The 15,783-nt window shown below is 47.6% G+C and overlaps 1 protein-coding gene across 1 annotated transcript; it reads right to left on the bottom strand.

Moving 5' to 3' along the window:
* Positions 1 to 220: 220 nt before the first annotated feature.
* Knstrn (kinetochore localized astrin (SPAG5) binding protein) lies at positions 221 to 14,544 on the bottom strand. Its single transcript, XM_052724150.1, has 9 exons — positions 14,336 to 14,544; positions 14,145 to 14,236; positions 10,620 to 10,746; positions 9,609 to 9,656; positions 7,368 to 7,473; positions 7,107 to 7,200; positions 4,814 to 4,869; positions 2,725 to 2,799; positions 221 to 876 (listed from the first exon to the last, which is right to left on the bottom strand). Exons 1-9 carry the CDS (start codon positions 14,542 to 14,544, stop codon positions 745 to 747), a joined length of 939 nt encoding a protein of 312 aa, XP_052580110.1. The 3' UTR covers positions 221 to 744.
* Positions 14,545 to 15,783: the final 1,239 nt, after the last annotated feature.

Below are 15,783 nucleotides of genomic sequence, written 5' to 3'. Positions count from 1 at the left end.
GTGTTACTTAATCCTTCCTCCTTTTTCCTTGTTTTTTGAGATAGGATCTCTGCAGCCTTGGCTAGCCTCTAACTCAAGGCAATCCTCCTGCCTCAGCTTCCCAAGTTCTATGATTATGGACATGAGCCACCATGCTGGGCTAATAAGGCTATTTCAGCTCCTCAGTGTTAGTCAGAATAGCAATATTCACATAAGTGTTTATTTCAAAAGCAGTACTGAAAAAGCTCCAGGTACTATTTATTTCAGGTAGGTGTTACTTTGCATACCTCACCCCATTCATTAAGCCAAAAAAGCTTCAAGAATTTCAAATTCACCAATTAGCTCAACCTGATGGACAAAGAAGGGGACAGCATGGTTCTCAGTGAGATCTCCTGTACAGTACATGTGCTATCGTATGAAGGCTTTCTCCCCATGTTCCAAGTAAGAGCCTCTAGCTTCTCCAAGGTGGCTGGTTTAACATCCTGGTTCTAAGGGTCAGTGCTCTGTTGCTCCGGAGGTGGAGTCAAATTTCCAGGTCCCTCTCTTGCAGGCCTCCATCAGCAATTTGTGGGGCTCAGGTGAGCTGAGCCATCTGAAGGTGGGGCAGCGTGCATAAGGAGGAATCCCACTCCAGCATCAACTGCCCTTAGGATTTACTGCCACCGAAGGTCGTTTTGTATAAGGGAGAGAGTCCTTGAAGACATCCTAAGTGGCTTCCTCTGGGAGTTTACCCCAGGAAGAAGCCGTCTGGTCACTTGCCTTATGTTACATTTCTAAAAGCTGCTCCATTTCCTCCAGGACTATTGTGAAGTCACTAGCTTGGTCCTTGCATAAGGTCTGCTGCTCCAGGAACTGGACCCTTTCCTCTTCTTTCAACTTCAACTTCGCCTTCAAGGCCTGCAAGGGAAGGCACTCCAAAGGAAAACCCACAACAAAACCCTGGCCTCTCAGGAAGACGGCACCCGAACCAGAACATGACACTTGTGCTGCACAGAGGAAGACCGCCAACACCAGGCACCCTACTCCTTCCTTGGGATTTATCTGTGCTGGTCTGGGGAACATTTTCACTCCTGTATTTAAACTAGAGCAATGAAAACCTCCATGTCTCCTGCCCCATGGTTTATCTAGGCAATCTAAAGCTGTCTGGACCCAAGAACCTGGTTATTGTTAAGACAGGGTCTCACTATGTAGACCAGACTTTAAACTCAGAGATCCTCCTGCCTCCGTGGTAAAAGGCGTGTGTGTGTGTGTGTGTGTGTGTGTGTGTGTGTGTGTGTGTGTGTGTGAGCGCGCACGTGCGCGTTGGACGCCCATGGAGAGGAGAAAAGGGCATCAGATCCCTAGAGCTGGAGTAACGGAGTTGGGAGCTGCAGGAAGCAGAACCTGGGACCTCTGCAAAAGCAGCAAGCACTCTCAACTGCGGAGCCCTGGAATCTGGATGTCTTGCTCAGGTCTCTTGACATAAGCTTTCTAGCATGGATTTCACATAGTCTTAACTTTGAGCAGCCTACCGTGTGGACCACAGGAGCTGTGGAGAGCCCCCCTCCCCGCCATCCCTGGGAACATTTCTGAGTCCTCAGGCACACAAAAAGAAAAAAACTGTGGAGGAAAAGCATCCAAAACAGAAACTGATTCGGGCCAGACTCCGGGAATTTAGTTAATAGTGACACACCAGTGTCGGTTTCTCACTGGTGACAAGGTGTGAGGACAGTGTGAGGTGCTATCCTTAGGGGAACTGGATTTCCTGTATTATCTGGGCAACTTTTCTATACATCTAAACAGTTTTTAAATAGTTCATTCAAACAAACGAATAGGAGCCAAGCATGGGGGCGGGTGAAAAGGCTCACGGGTAAACATGCTTGCCACCAGGCCTGAGGGCCACGTTTGAGCCCCATGAGCTGCGGCATGCATGGATCACATACATTCAGACATACATACACTCCCACATAACAAATAATATAAAGGCGGGGAACCGAGGCGTCTCAGCAGTTGAGTTCCCCTGTCCTTCCAGACAACTGCAGCTGTTTTTAGCACCTAGGTCAATCGGCTCACAATTGTCTGACTCCAGCTCCGGGGGCTCTGAAGCCCTCTTATGTCTTCCACGGGTACAATATGTGACACACATTCACACTGACCCATCCACGTAAATAAATGTTAAAAATCAAAAATAATTTTTAAAAAGAGCCAGACATGGGGGCTCACACTCATAATCCAGCACTTAAGGGCTGAGGGAGGAAGATTGACCTGAGTTCAAGACCAATCTGGGATACACAGCAAGACTCTATCAAAAGAGAAGAAAAGAAGAGAGCCGGGTGGTGGTGGTGCACACCTTTAATCCCAGCATTTGGGAGGCAGAGGCAGGCAGACCTCTGTGAGTTCGAGGCTAGCCTGGTCTACAAAGTGAGTTCAAGGGCAGCCAAGGCTGTTACACAGAGAAACTTTGTTTCAAAACAAACAAACAAAAAAAGAAAAGAAGGGAGGTCAAATTAGAGAGATGGCTCAACAGTTAAATGTTCTTGCCGAGGACCCGGGTTCAGTTCCCAGGACCCAACGTGGCAGCTCACAACTGCCTGTAACTCCAGGTCCAGGGGATCCGGTGCCCTCTTCAGACCTCCGTGGGCACCTGTTTCTCAAACATACTTACACTTAGGCAAAATGAACTAACTAAAAAGAAAACTAGGAATAACTTTTCCCCCACCTACAACTGCGGAATGACAGCATTGCCTTGGGGTGGGTCTGCCTTACCTGTAACTCCTCCATCTGCTTCTTGGCAGTTTCATTGAAAACCTTCAGTTCATCTTGCAGAGTTTCTAGCAGCAGCTGAAAGGAAAGTAGAACACATAAAGAGTTGAGCCGGGTGTGGTGGTACAAGCCTTAATCCCACAACTGGGAGGCGGAGGCAGAGACAGAGGAAGATGTCTCAGTTCAAGGCCAGCCTAGTCTACACAGTGAGTTCCAGGATAGTGGGGGCTATGTAGTGAGACCCTATTTCAAAAGTTAGGGGCAAGGGAGCGAGAGAGACAGGCAAAGAGAGACAGAGAGAAACGAATTAGATGGTGGCTACCATCCTTTCCATTCACGACAGGTACTGAGCACTGACTGAACATGCCAGATCTCCACGGGTCGCCTTTGAGGAATCCAGCCCACCAATGAGCCCGATTCTGAATGGGCGCTGCTCTTACATAGTCTATACCACAGACTCCTTTCTCTAAAATCCCCTATGTCCTATTCAATGTCTCTTCATTTAACCAGGCACTTCCAACAGCCCAGACCCAAGAAGCTTTCTTATCTTACTACAGGTTCCTTCCTTGAGATATCAAACTTATCCACTACAATGTGCTCTGTGCTGCACGGACCTTAGGAGCAAATCACCTCAGACTCAGAGGGAAGCCAGAGGTGGCTTTCTCAGATGGCATGTGACAACTGATCGTCCAGGGGAAGAGACCAGACAAGTTTGGAAATCTTTATGCCCAAATAAACCACCTTCCTTAGGGAAGGAACCAAAAGGAAATTATGAATTCAAACAGGCTAGACCTAGGCTTTAGAGTTCTCAGCAAGAGAATAGGAGGGACATTTGAGGAAGTGTGGAAGGTCTTTATACAAGTTCTCCCTATCAAAGGTTTTTGAGTGTACACACATGTGCATGTGTGGTGTGTCTGAAGGGCTGGAGTCAACCTTAAATGTCATGCACACTAGGTAAGCACTCTACCACTGAGCTATGTCCCCAGATTCCTGCTATGTGGGTTTGAGTGTGTGTGTGTGGTGTATGTATGTATTCCTGTGGCATACGCACATATACACGGAGTTACAAGTGTTTGTGGAGGCCAGAGACTGCCGTCAGATATCTTCTTGGCTTTCCACCTTTACAAATTATTCTTATTATCATTTATTATTATGTGTGTGCATGCCACAGAATGTATGTAGAGGTCATGAGACAACTCTACAGAGTGAGTTCTCTTCACCCACCTTTTCCTTCCAGAGCTCAAACTCAAATGGCGATGTTTGCACAGCAGGACCTTAGTCCACTGAGCAGCCATCCTAAGTCACCTGAGCAGCCTTCCCCCGTCCTCAACAGTTCTAAAACATCTATTTATTTAATATGTATGTGAGCACACGTGTGTGTGTGCACTATGGTATGTGTCGGGGGAATGGATGGCAACTTAGGGGAACTGGTTTTCTTCCTACCAGCCAGCTTTCCCATGGGTGCTGGGACGCTGTGTGGCAGGCCCTTTCCTGGCCGAGCCCTCTCCTCAGCCCCATTCTGTGTTTGAGTATGTCTTTGGTTCAGGGTCCCTCCTATCTACCTGTGAGGATAAAACAACCTTTCAAGTAAAATATGCTGTAAGTACACATTCCATTTCTCCTGTCTACTATCATGGACAACCTAAGCAAGCATCTTAAAATTTGCAGAGCACCAGCCTGACTCCATCTTAAGATTAAAAGCCATCTTGCTACAAGATCAAAGTAAGTTCATTCCCGCTTTGGGTAAAACTTGGTTTGACCAGGTCTTGATTCATTTTCTGGGATCTGACATGTCCATACCCTATACCCTGACCTCCACTGATAAGATGTTCTGCCCAATAATTTTGAAATGTTCAGCCAAGTTCCTACATGACCAAAATTCTTCTGGGAATCCCCAGCCCTTGAAACCCCCTAGTCTGTTTTTCGGGCTATAACCCACTGTCTTCTATGTTCAGTGCTGTTTCCCAAACCCTCCTTCAGAGAGACAGCCCTGTCCGACAGAAAAGAAAACCTGCTTAACTGGACCAAGGACTTTGGTGGTGTATTTTCTCTCCTTTGGTGGGAGCCTGCCCATCCACACCCTTGCCCTCACCATGGAGTCCGTGTGATCTGTGGCAGGTTCCCGCTGTGACGCCAGGGTCTCGTTGCCTAAAATGGATGGATACAACAAAGTCAGCCTCACGTGGGAACCACACCTTAACCAAAGGGGAAAGAGCCCTCCATGGACAGAACATGCATATTTCGGAGGGGTGCTTCTCAAATGCCTGTTCCTGGAAGCTCTCTCCTGACCATGTCACCCCCACCTGCCCTCAGAGCTGTGTTTTCTCCAGATCTGTCTCTCTAGAGGTGCAAATGGCCACCGTCTATTCTGTTCTGCTTCTCTCTGGAGAAACTTTCTCCAGAGGAAATGCATGTGTTACTTTTCATTTTGTTTACAATATACAAAACTACTTTAAAAATCTTTCAGGCCTTAAAAGTCATTATCTTTGGTAACTGTGGTGGTCTGAATGAGAATGGCCCTCATGGGCTCATATATTTGGATGCTTAGTCACCAGACAGTGGCACTATTTGAGAAAGATTAGGAGGCAAGGTCTTGTTGGAGGAAGTGTGTCACTGGAGTAGGCTTTGAGGTTTCAAAAGCCCATGCCAGACCCAGTCTCTCTCTCTCTCTCTCTCTCTCTCTCTCTCTCTCTCTCTCTCTCTCTTCTCTATCTCTCTCTCCCTCCTCTGCCTACGGATCACGACGTAGTTCTCAGTTACTGTTCCACTGCCTGCCTGCACGCCACCATCCTTCCAACCATGATGGGGACTTAGTCTCTGAAACTGTAAGCAAGCTCCAATGAAATACTTCCTTTATAAAAAGACTTGCCTTAGCCACAGTGTCTCATCATAGCAATAGAACAGGAACTAAGATAGTGTATGTACGCATACAGTAAAAATAGTGGGCTGGGCGTGGCATTCCCCGCCTTTCAACTCCAGCACCCAGGAGGCTGAGGAAGGAAGATTCAATGTTCAAAGTCTGCCTGGCTTACCTAGTAAGGCCTTGTCTCAAAGGCTTTGCTTCCCCCTAAAAACTTATTCTAGTACCAGGGGATTCAATACCTTCTTCTGGACTCTGAGGACACCAGGTCTGCATGGGGTGCACATATGTATACATGTAGGCAAAACAATCATATACATAAAATAAAATCTTAAAGAAAGAAAAACATGGCTGGGCAGTGGTGGCGCACACCTTTAATCCCAGCATTTGGGAGGCAGAAGCAGGTGATCTCTGTGAGTTCAAGGCCAGCTTGGGTTACAAATCAAGTTCCAGAACAGCCAGGGCTATTACACAGAAAAACACTGTTACAAAAAACAAACAAAAAGGAAGAAAGGGCCGGGCGGTGGTGGCGCACGCCTTTAATCCCAGCACTTGGGAGGCAGAGCCAGGCGGATCTCTGTGAGTTCGAGGCCAGCCTGGGCTACCGAGTGAGTTCCAGGAGAGGCGCAAAGCTACACAGAGAAACCCTGTCTCGAAAAACCAAAAAAAAAAAAAAAAAAACCAAAAAAAAAAAAAAAAAAAAAAAAAAAAGGAAGAAAGGAAGGAAGGAAAGAAAGAAAGAAAAGAAGAAAAACAAAAAATTCCCCCAAATGTCCTACACCCCCAAACAGCTCCTAAAACTGGGTCGGGGGTGTAGGACATTTGGGGGAATTTTTTGTTTTTCTTCTTTTCTTTCTTTCTTTCCTTCCCTTCCTTCCTTCCTTCCTCCCTCCCTCCCTCCCTCCCTCCCTCTCTTCCTGGCACATGGCAGGCCCAGGGTTTCACCTCCAGCCCAGTCAGCATTCCTTAATTCAAAGAGGCCCAAGTCCCTTTCCTGGGCAGTCTCTGGTTCTTCAGTACAGCTTGAGGTTATCTCACAGTCTTTGGACAAATTCACTTCGTGGCGGGGGCGGGGCAGGGTGGGGCAGGGAGAGCCCAGGGTCTTCCACATCCTAAGCACATGCCCTTTCACTGAGCTATACCCCACCCAGGAGTCACATGGCAGGCAGGCACTGTGAAGAAGCCAACTCAGGAGCCACTGAGACAGAATCCACCCTCCTGTCACCTGAGCAAGTTACCTTGTGAGCTCTACCGCCCTGGAAAGAGACACGATGCTTCTGGTCTCTCTGCAAGCTCATACCTACTGGCACCGAATGTGTGGATCAGTACTCAGCTAAGAGAGGTGTCTCTCTACCGTCACCTGAAATTCTATCCGTCAGGCAGAAATGGACATTTCCTAAGAACATCAGGAAATGCTCAAAAATCTTTAGGGCTTGGCTAAGCACCTCCTGCACCCACAGGGCAAAGATCCCATGCTGCCAATGTTGCCCCGGGAAGGGCACCCGTAGTGTGTGCCGCCTCTCACCTGGGTTGAGGCCTTTGCTCTCCAGAATGGCTAAGCAGTTATCCTGAAACTTCTCCAGGAGCTCCACCTTCTGGGTCAGGTCCTTCAGCTCTCCCTACGGAGCGGAGCGGCAACAGACAAATCAGAGCCGGCCTGAGTGGGAGGACTTCCTCGCTTGCACTCTGGGTGAGCCACAGCAGGAGCCGGCTTGCTCCCACCCAGCAGGAGTCCACCTGGTCGTCCAGGGGCTGCTGAGGAGTCAGGACTCGGTCGGCTTCTTACCTGAGTCTCCATCAGCTTCTGGTGCAGCTGCTTGTTGACGGCCTCCAGGAGCTGGTTCTTATCCTTCCATTCCTCCTCTGGTTTCAGCTTATTCAACGGTTTGTAGCTAAGATAAAAGTTGTAATATGATGGGGTGGAGGGTTTAGGAGTACCTGCTACTGAGTTTTTCAAATGGGTTCCCATCCTGGCTTCCTGACAGTGGCCTGTAACCTGAAGCTCTGTTTCCTCATGTCTAGAATTAAGACAATACCTCCCTTTCATAACATTACTGTAAGACTGAGAATCCATGGACGATGCTTAACATCTGCTGGCCCGTGGCAAATGTAATCAACAGCTGTCATCCTTAATATTAAACTTCACTTTGAAGGTCCTGAGTTTTCAAAAAACGTGTGTGTGTGTGTGTGTGTGTGTGTGTGTGTGTGTGTGTGTGTGATGTACATATGTGCATGCACATGCAGAAGCCAGAACAGGACTTGAGGAATCTTCCCCTTCTGCTCTCCATTTCGCTCCCTTGAGACAGGATCTCTTTCTGAATCTGAAGCTCACCTAGACCACCCGCCAGTAAGTTCCCAGGGTCTACCTGCTGCCCCTCCTAATTCTGCAGCTAGAGGCAGGTGCGGCCACGCCCAGGTGGGAGTCCAGTGAGGCCTTCACACTTGCATAGCAGGTACTCCTACCCACTGAGCCATCTCCCCAGCCCTGAAACCGTGTGTGTGTGTGTGTGTGTGGGGGGGGGGTGTCTGATTTTTAAATAGAGTTTCCCCTATGTCTTACTCAGGGTTTCTATTGCTGTGATGAAACACCATGACCAAAAGCAGTTTGGGGAGGAGAGGGTGTTTTGGGCTTATACTTCCACATCCATAGTTCATCACTGAAGGAAGTCAGGACAGGAACTCAAACAGGGCAGGATCCTGAAGGCAGGAGCCGACGCCGAGGCCATGGAGGGATGCTGCTTACATGGCTTGCTCTGCCTGCTTCCTTATAGAACCCAGGACCTCCACCAGCCCAGGGACAGTCCTGCTCACAGTGGGCTGGGCCCTCCTCCATTGATCACTAGTTAAGAAAATGCCCTACAGGTTTGTCTGCAGCCCGATCTTACAGAGGCATTTTTTCAGTTGAGGCTCCCTCCTGGTTGGCCTGGAATGTAGCCCAGGATGGCTTCGAACTTGTGGCAACCCTGCCTCAGTTTTCTGAGTATTTCTAATATACATCTAGCAAGAAGCTGTTTTTCGGGGAGGGGTGCTGCAGGATATTTGACCACACTGTGATTCCTGAGACTTCGTTATTTACTGGAACAACCTGTTTCTAGTTGTGGGGTGTGGCTCAGCCTAGCACACACCTTTAATCCAAGAGCTTTCTGCTTGAATATTGTAAACAGGACTAAATCAAGTCAACCATAAGTCAAGAGCAAGCAAGTTGACAGGAAGTAAACATAGGATCATTAGGAAAAAACCAGAGTAAGAGGGAGTCAGGAGGACGGATAGAAAGACACACAGGAAGTAGAAGGGAGGACATTGAGTTTGAGTTTTTGTTTGAGATGGAGTTGGAGAAGAGGGATCTTTTCGGGAAGGCAGAGGAAGAGGAAGGTCAGCCGGGTGTTTTCTCTGCCTCTCTGAGCTAGCAGGCTTTCACTCCAGCATCTGGCCCCCAAGTCTTTATTGGTAAAATCGAACAATTGAGATTTTAATAAAAACAACAGAGGGGGACTGTCGAGATGGTTCAGTGGTTAAGAGCATGCACTGTTCTTCCAGAAGACCCAAGTTCAATTTCTAGCACTCACATCAGGTAGTTCACAACTGCCTATGATTCCAGCTCCAGAGGGGATCTGACACTCTCCAGACAACCGCATTTACATACATACACACACACACACACACACACACACACACATATATATACAGAGAGTTAAAAAAAAAGTAATTTTTTTTTTTTTTTTTCTGGAGCTGAGGACCGAACCCAGGGCCCTGTGCTTGCTAGGCAAGGGCTCTACCACTGAGCTAAATCCCCAACCCCAAAAGTAATTTTTTAAAAAGAAACTTTTGGGTTTCCTGTCAAGACCACTGATCAAGACGATGATCCTTGCCCTAATGCTGGTTCTTACACCTCGCTGTGTCTTACCCCCCAAATTCCACTCGGGCATGTGGCATGGCACCCAGACTTAAAAACATTCAGCAAGCCTAATGTGCCTGTTCTCTGCATCCACACCCGCGTCTCCACCCTCGCAGCCCACCCCAGCCTCACCTCTTCTTCATGTTCTTCTTGCTGGCAGTCTCTGCAGCTCTCACCTGCCTAGGAAGCAGAATCAAAGCTGATCAGAACCACAGGTGCAATGGGGGGATTGGCTTCACTGATGTTTTAAAACAGGGTTAGGACTCCCAATCCTCCTGTCTCCGCCTCTCCAGTTCTGGGATTACAGGTGTATGCTACCATACCCAGCTTACGAGATTTGAGTTTGGGAGGAAAGAACCAGAGTACATCCAAGCACCCAGGCTGAGGGCCCGAGGGCCCATTCACGTTGTGGCATTTAGGATCCGTGCACAGCCAGGTGCTGCGGCTGGTGCAGTCAGAGCAGTGTGGCAGAGGGAAGTCTGGCTTTCTCAGGACTCTTACTGTGTCTCTTCAGAAAGTTCAACGGAGGATCCTCACCAACAGTCCAGGAGCCCCATTTTGTTTGTATGGGGCAAGCACTCCCATATTCTATTTTTTTTTCTTTTAGATTTCTTTTTTTTGAGGGAATGTTTTGAGACAGAGTCTCATTATGTCGCTCTGGCTGTCCTGGAACTCACTATGTAGACCAGGCTGGTCTGAAACTCACAGAGATCTGACTGCCTTTGCCTTCCAAGGGCTAGGATTATGGTATATACCATTACACCTGGCTTTAGCTTTTTAATTTATTTTTATTTACTTATTTTATGTGCATCAAATATGTGCCTGGTATCAACAGAAGTCAGAAGAGGATGCTGGATCCCCTAGAACTGGGTTAGGGATGGTTGTGAGCCACCATGCGGGTGCTGGGAACCAAACCAGGGTCCTCTACCCGAGCAACGAGTGCTGAGCCATCTCCTCAGGCTCCGTTCTTAAACTTCTGGTGCTCAGCAATTTCTAGGAAGATTAATCTCCCCCGGTCCCTCCTCCTCTCTGCTGGAGAGTCAACCCAGGCCCTTGAACATACAAGGCAAGCACTCTGGCACTGAGCTCCACCCCCTAGCTCTAGCAAGATGTTCTATCCAGATGCCAGCGATCTGCTCTTACCCATTCTCTCGTCTTGCTTTGGTGGCCTTTGTAACATCAGGATCTGAACCTCCTGGATGAAGATGTCTAAACACATCAGCTTCTTTGGACTTAACAGGTAGCTTAGAAGTAGCTCGAGTTTGTGCATCTGAAAGGGAAGACAAGAGTGAACCACAGCATCATGCCTCAGCAGCGGCCTCCCTATGCCACACAGAGCCTCCTTACCAGTATCATAAGCCCTTATTTTCATACTGTCCAGTTTTAGTATAGGAACAGAAGTTGTTTCAAAAAAAAAAAAAAAAAAGACTATGCTAACTGGCTTTAGAAACCAAGATTCTTTTCTATTTTTTGACGATACAGTTCTTACTCTCTATCTCTGAGTGGCCTGGAACTCGATATGTAGAGACTGTTCCTGACTTAGAGTGATATTCTTGACTCTGCCTCCAAATGCTAGGATTGCAGGTGCGTACCAGCACACAGCTTCAAAATTCATTACGAGTGATTGCTCAGTGTACCCGACGACGACACATTAAACTGACAGGCTAGAGGAATGTGAACCTGGAGGTCTATACAAGCAAAGAGCTGGAGTCTCCCACACCCACTCTCCCCAGACAACATCTAGCTGCTTTCTCTTAAGTGTTGCTTACTTTCACCCAAATGTCTTCCCAACAACATGGAGACATCTTTATGTCCTGGTGCCTAGTAAAGATCTGGCATAAGACCAAAGTTCAAGAACCAACAAATGGAATAGATGAACAGATCAGCTCTACAGCTTAAGTGCCCTGTTCCTGTGAATGATCTCCTCTGCTCTTCCCTATGCCAGGCTCTTGCCCTTCTGCCATGCTTTTACTTTGTTGGGTCCTTAGTAAAGTTAAGAGGTTCCTATTTGATGTTCCTGCTGATCTCCTTACTGGGCCAAGCTGGGGACTCATCCATCCCCACCATACACGTCATTTAGCACACAGGTCACACTAGCATTTACATGCCACAGCACCTGTCATGCCCACCCCCAAGCTTTTCTATTTCTTTGCAGCTCAGGGTTTTCTAGATGATACTAACGACTCTGTTCACTGTAAAATGGCTCCTTTAAGCTGGATCTAGGTTAAAAGCCACACTAATTAAATAATTAAGTTGAAGAAATGAGGTACAAAGTGCTGGATCATATTGTATTTAATAAAAATTTTATTCAAATAGCTTGCTGCACAATAATTTGAAGTAAATATATAATTCCTCAGGCTAACACATTTTGTTTATAGGTACAATTTACAGGGCACCAGAACTCTAGTTTCAATATTCATAACACTATGCAAATATTAAATGGGTTCTTTGGAGGTACCTTTCAGAAAAGAAGTTACTTTGTGTTACTATCTTATCTCAAATAGTAGTAAGTTAAACACAATAATATATCTAGTCCATGTAAAAGAGTTCATAGGAAATTGAAAAAAAAAATTCATTAATTGTAATCAGCTCCAACAACCTGTTTCTGCTGAGCCCTGAGGATTGCACTGTAGGAAAAAAAGTCAGTAGAATTTAACAAAGATTGTCTCCTAGAAAGGAGGCACCAAGGAGAATTAGATGGCCGATGTAAAGAAGATTTGTCAAACTTGTTTATTCAAACTCCTCTCCGAAAGGTCTTGCTGTATGGCCCTGACCTGCTGGGAGGATAAGTGTGCACCAAACCCAGTTTCAATTTCTAGCTTTCTATTTCTCCTTTGTAGGTGAAGACGGCCTAAAACCCTTAGAACTGTTGCAGTACATGTGATCACGAAGCTGGGACAGCTCTTACAAGTGGAGAGATGAAAACTTGGGTTTGGCTAGGAAGGCTGGTCACTGCCAGCTATCCAGGGACACTGTGAGAGAGGGGGCAAGGCCGCAGAGGTCTGCAAGTCCTAGCTCTGAGCAGTGTGCCTCTGCTGATAAGGAGGTTTTGAGGAAAACAGGGCAAAGAGAATCACCCTTTAAACCTGGCAGAAAAGCCTACTTTACTTCAGAGACCAATCCTGCCTACCACTGCGCTTCAACCAGCTGCACGGAATTATCTGGAAAGCGATGGTAAAGGCTGCTCCGAAATCCCTCACAACAGCTGCGGGGTGCCAGGGCCATCTTCTACGCTATGATCTTTACATTAGGCAGCACAATCACTACAGACCCCACCAGATGACTTTCAACCACAAGAAAGTCAACACAGACCAAGACGGAAACGCAACTACAAATTGTGATCAGTCATGCCTCCCTCCTTTCAAGGTCGTCAGTAACTCTGGCTAGGACGGATTCTCTCTCACGCTACTCAACACATAGCGACAGCGTGCTCAGGAGAGCCACTGTGCACCTGTGAATGTGAACAAGGGATCCTGGTGCTTTTTCCCACTCTCCTACTCCTCAAATGAGTCTCTTCTCTGACAGCAAACCCACACCTGCAAGACAACCAACCCTAACCTGGAAATAAAAAGGATAATTGCTTAAAAAGCAATTTCTAGGGCTGAAGAGATGGCTCAGCAGTTAAAAGGGAGAACTACTCTTCCAAGAGGACTGGAGTTTGATTCCATGACCCACATCAGGTGGCTCACAACTTGCCTTTAACTCCAGCTCCAGGGAATCAAGACCCCGACCTCCCTTGGGCACCTTATATGCACATGCACACATGCACACGCACACGCGCGCGCACCCATTTTAAAAAACAATGTCTTTAAAACAGAGTTCTAGAGAGGCAGGGGGCAGTGAGCCTGAAATCTCAGCATGCAGGACTTGCAGTAGGAAGACCGCGGCAAGTTAACGTTAGCAGGGCTCCATAGTGAAAACCTAGCTTTAAAAAGGGAGAGATGGCTCAGAAGTTAAGAGCGCTTAACTATTCTTCCAGAGGTCCTGAGTTCAATTCCCACACCCACATGGTGGCTCACAACCGTAATGAGATCTGGTGCCCTCTTCTGGCATGCAGGCATACATGCGGGCAGAACACTGTATACATAATAAACAAGTTTTTTTAAAAAAATAATAATTTAAAATAATATAGCCGGGCGGTGGTGGCTCATGCCTTTAATCCCAGCACTCAGGAGGCAGAGGCAGGCGGATCTCTGTGAGTTCGAGGCCAGCCTGGGCTACCAAGTGAGTCCCAGGAAAGGCGCAAAGCTACACAGAGAAACGCTGTCAAAAAAAAAAAAAAAAGGAATAAAAAGAAAAGTGAGGCCAGGCACTGGGCATGGTGGCACATGCCTTTAATTCCAGCACCCAGAGGCAGAGGCGGTGTCTCCGTGAGTTCGAGTCGAGGCCAGCCTACATAACGACTTCCCCCACCATCACTACATCATACAAAAAAGCTATTCCTAAACCACAACCAACAATTTGGATCTAACAGGAAAACGCAGAAGGGGGTGGGGTCAGGGATAGGAACAGGAACTCTTTCTCAAATTTGTTCGTCATAAGCATACACAGCCTGGTTTGGGGTGAGGCACAGGCAGGCGTCAGAGCTAACCGAACCTACACAGATTTCGATCCTCTACTCCTAGCATAGGACACGGAGCCGGGGCCGGTGGCGGTGTGAACACTCACCCGCGGGCAGGCCGCCGATCTGCATCGAGTGGGGCTGCGTGTCGCACACCGTCTTAGCACTGGCCATCGTAGCCGGGTGGCTCGGCTGGACCCTTGAAGATGCAATGGATTATTAGCCGCGCCGGGGCCCCGCCACACCAGCCAGCCCGTCCGCCCGCACGCAACCCAGCCCCGGGCCTGTATAGCCGAACCCCGGCGCCAGCTCCTCCTGCTCGCAGTCCTCTTCGTTTCCTTTCAAAAGATGCTCGGCATCAACCGCCCAGCCCCCGGCAGAGCCTGCCGCCACACTTTCAAAAGGAAACATCCGGGGGCTGGGCGGGAGGGGGCGTGGCTCCGAGTCTGTAGGCCGCCCTGTTGTACGGAAGACTGTCTCCTGCACCATGGCCTCGGGAGCCGCCATGCTGTACGGAATGTTCCAGCCGCCCTGCCCGAACCCGCGGGTCACCACGCGGCCAGGGACGCACTCATCAGGCTTGAATGGGTCTAGGGAGCCACTGTGTCACATTCCTGGCTGAAGGCGGAAACGTGAACCCTCTTAGCGTCCAAGTCACAATCCTCTTTATTTGTTTTTGATTGTTAAGGATCCTGCCAGGAGTACAGGTGACCTGAATTTTTAAAAACTACCGGATAGTGGGTGAAGAATGACAGAACCTACTTGAAGGACACCAGTGAGCTGAAATACATAACAAACCCACATCCAGATTTAATTAGAAATTAAAGTTACTCATACAAAACAAAGCGGAGTTCTCAGTCATTTCTTTAAAAACATGGAGCAGCAGCCATGTATACTAAGAGGGTAGATGGGTTGGGGAGCAAATATCAGGACTAACTTTAGTTCTGACGTCTTGGAGTTTACAGTCTAGGAAAGACACTAAACAGATAATTGCAAAAACATATTTACCATCCATGGTAAGACAATGAAGGAAAACCACAAAATGCTATGAGAGAGAAAAGCCAGGAATTGTTTAAAATTGGGGAAAACAGTTTAAATTGGGAAGATTGAGGCCCTGGTGGTTCACAGCTGTAACTACAGCACTCAGGAGGCTGCTGCTGGGGAACTGTTCTGTTTTCAAGGTCAGCCTGGGCTACATGGTGAATTCCAGGCCAGTCGGAGCTACAGCACGGTAAAATCTTGTCTAAATAAAGATTTAGTGTAGGTGGACTTTTCTGTCCCTACAGCCACTCCCCACAGAGACTTGACATTAATTATAAATGCTTGGCTGTTAGCTTAGGCTTGCTTTTTTAACTAGCTCTTATAACTTAAATCAACCCATTTCTATTCATCTATGTGCTGCCTGAGGATCGTTTCGAGACTCTGACCTTCTTTCCAGCATCCTCCTAGTCTGGATCTCCTGCCCAATCTCTTCCTGCCCAGTCAGCTCTTTATTAACTAATGAGAGTAATACATATTTACAGTGTACAAAGATTGCTCCACAGCAATTTAGGTGTGTTTGATTTGGGAAAGATGAGAGTTAGTTAATCTCATGAACACTGAGAAGGGCAAAGCTCTAAGGTAGAAATGAGTTTTTCTCTTAATGGAACTGAGAGATAGGAGAAATGTACAGATAAAACTGGGGGATAAGAATTAAAGTGGGCCAGGAGGTGGTGGTGGTACACTCTGAAGATGTGTCTTTACGAA

This window comes from Peromyscus californicus, unplaced genomic scaffold (genome assembly GCF_007827085.1).
Source record: "Peromyscus californicus insignis strain IS unplaced genomic scaffold, ASM782708v3 Scaffold_7__1_contigs__length_154581171, whole genome shotgun sequence".
NCBI classification, from domain to species: domain Eukaryota; kingdom Metazoa; phylum Chordata; class Mammalia; order Rodentia; family Cricetidae; genus Peromyscus; species Peromyscus californicus.
This window is presented reverse-complemented; position numbering and strand designations above follow the sequence as displayed.

Bases quoted from the DNA above. Each gene is read 5' to 3' on its own strand.
- Knstrn (XM_052724150.1), bottom strand. From the start codon at position 14,544: ATGGCGGCTCCCGAGGCCATGGTGCAGGAGACAGTCTTCCGTACAACA. The intron at 14,237-14,335 runs GTTCGGCTATAC...TGCATCTTCAAG, and splicing joins CAGGAGGAGCTGGCGCCGGG to GGTCCAGCCGAGCCACCCGG. The intron at 2,800-4,813 runs GTGAGGGCAAGG...CTTTCCTTTCAG, and splicing joins CAGATCACACGGACTCCATG to CTGCTGCTAGAAACTCTGCA.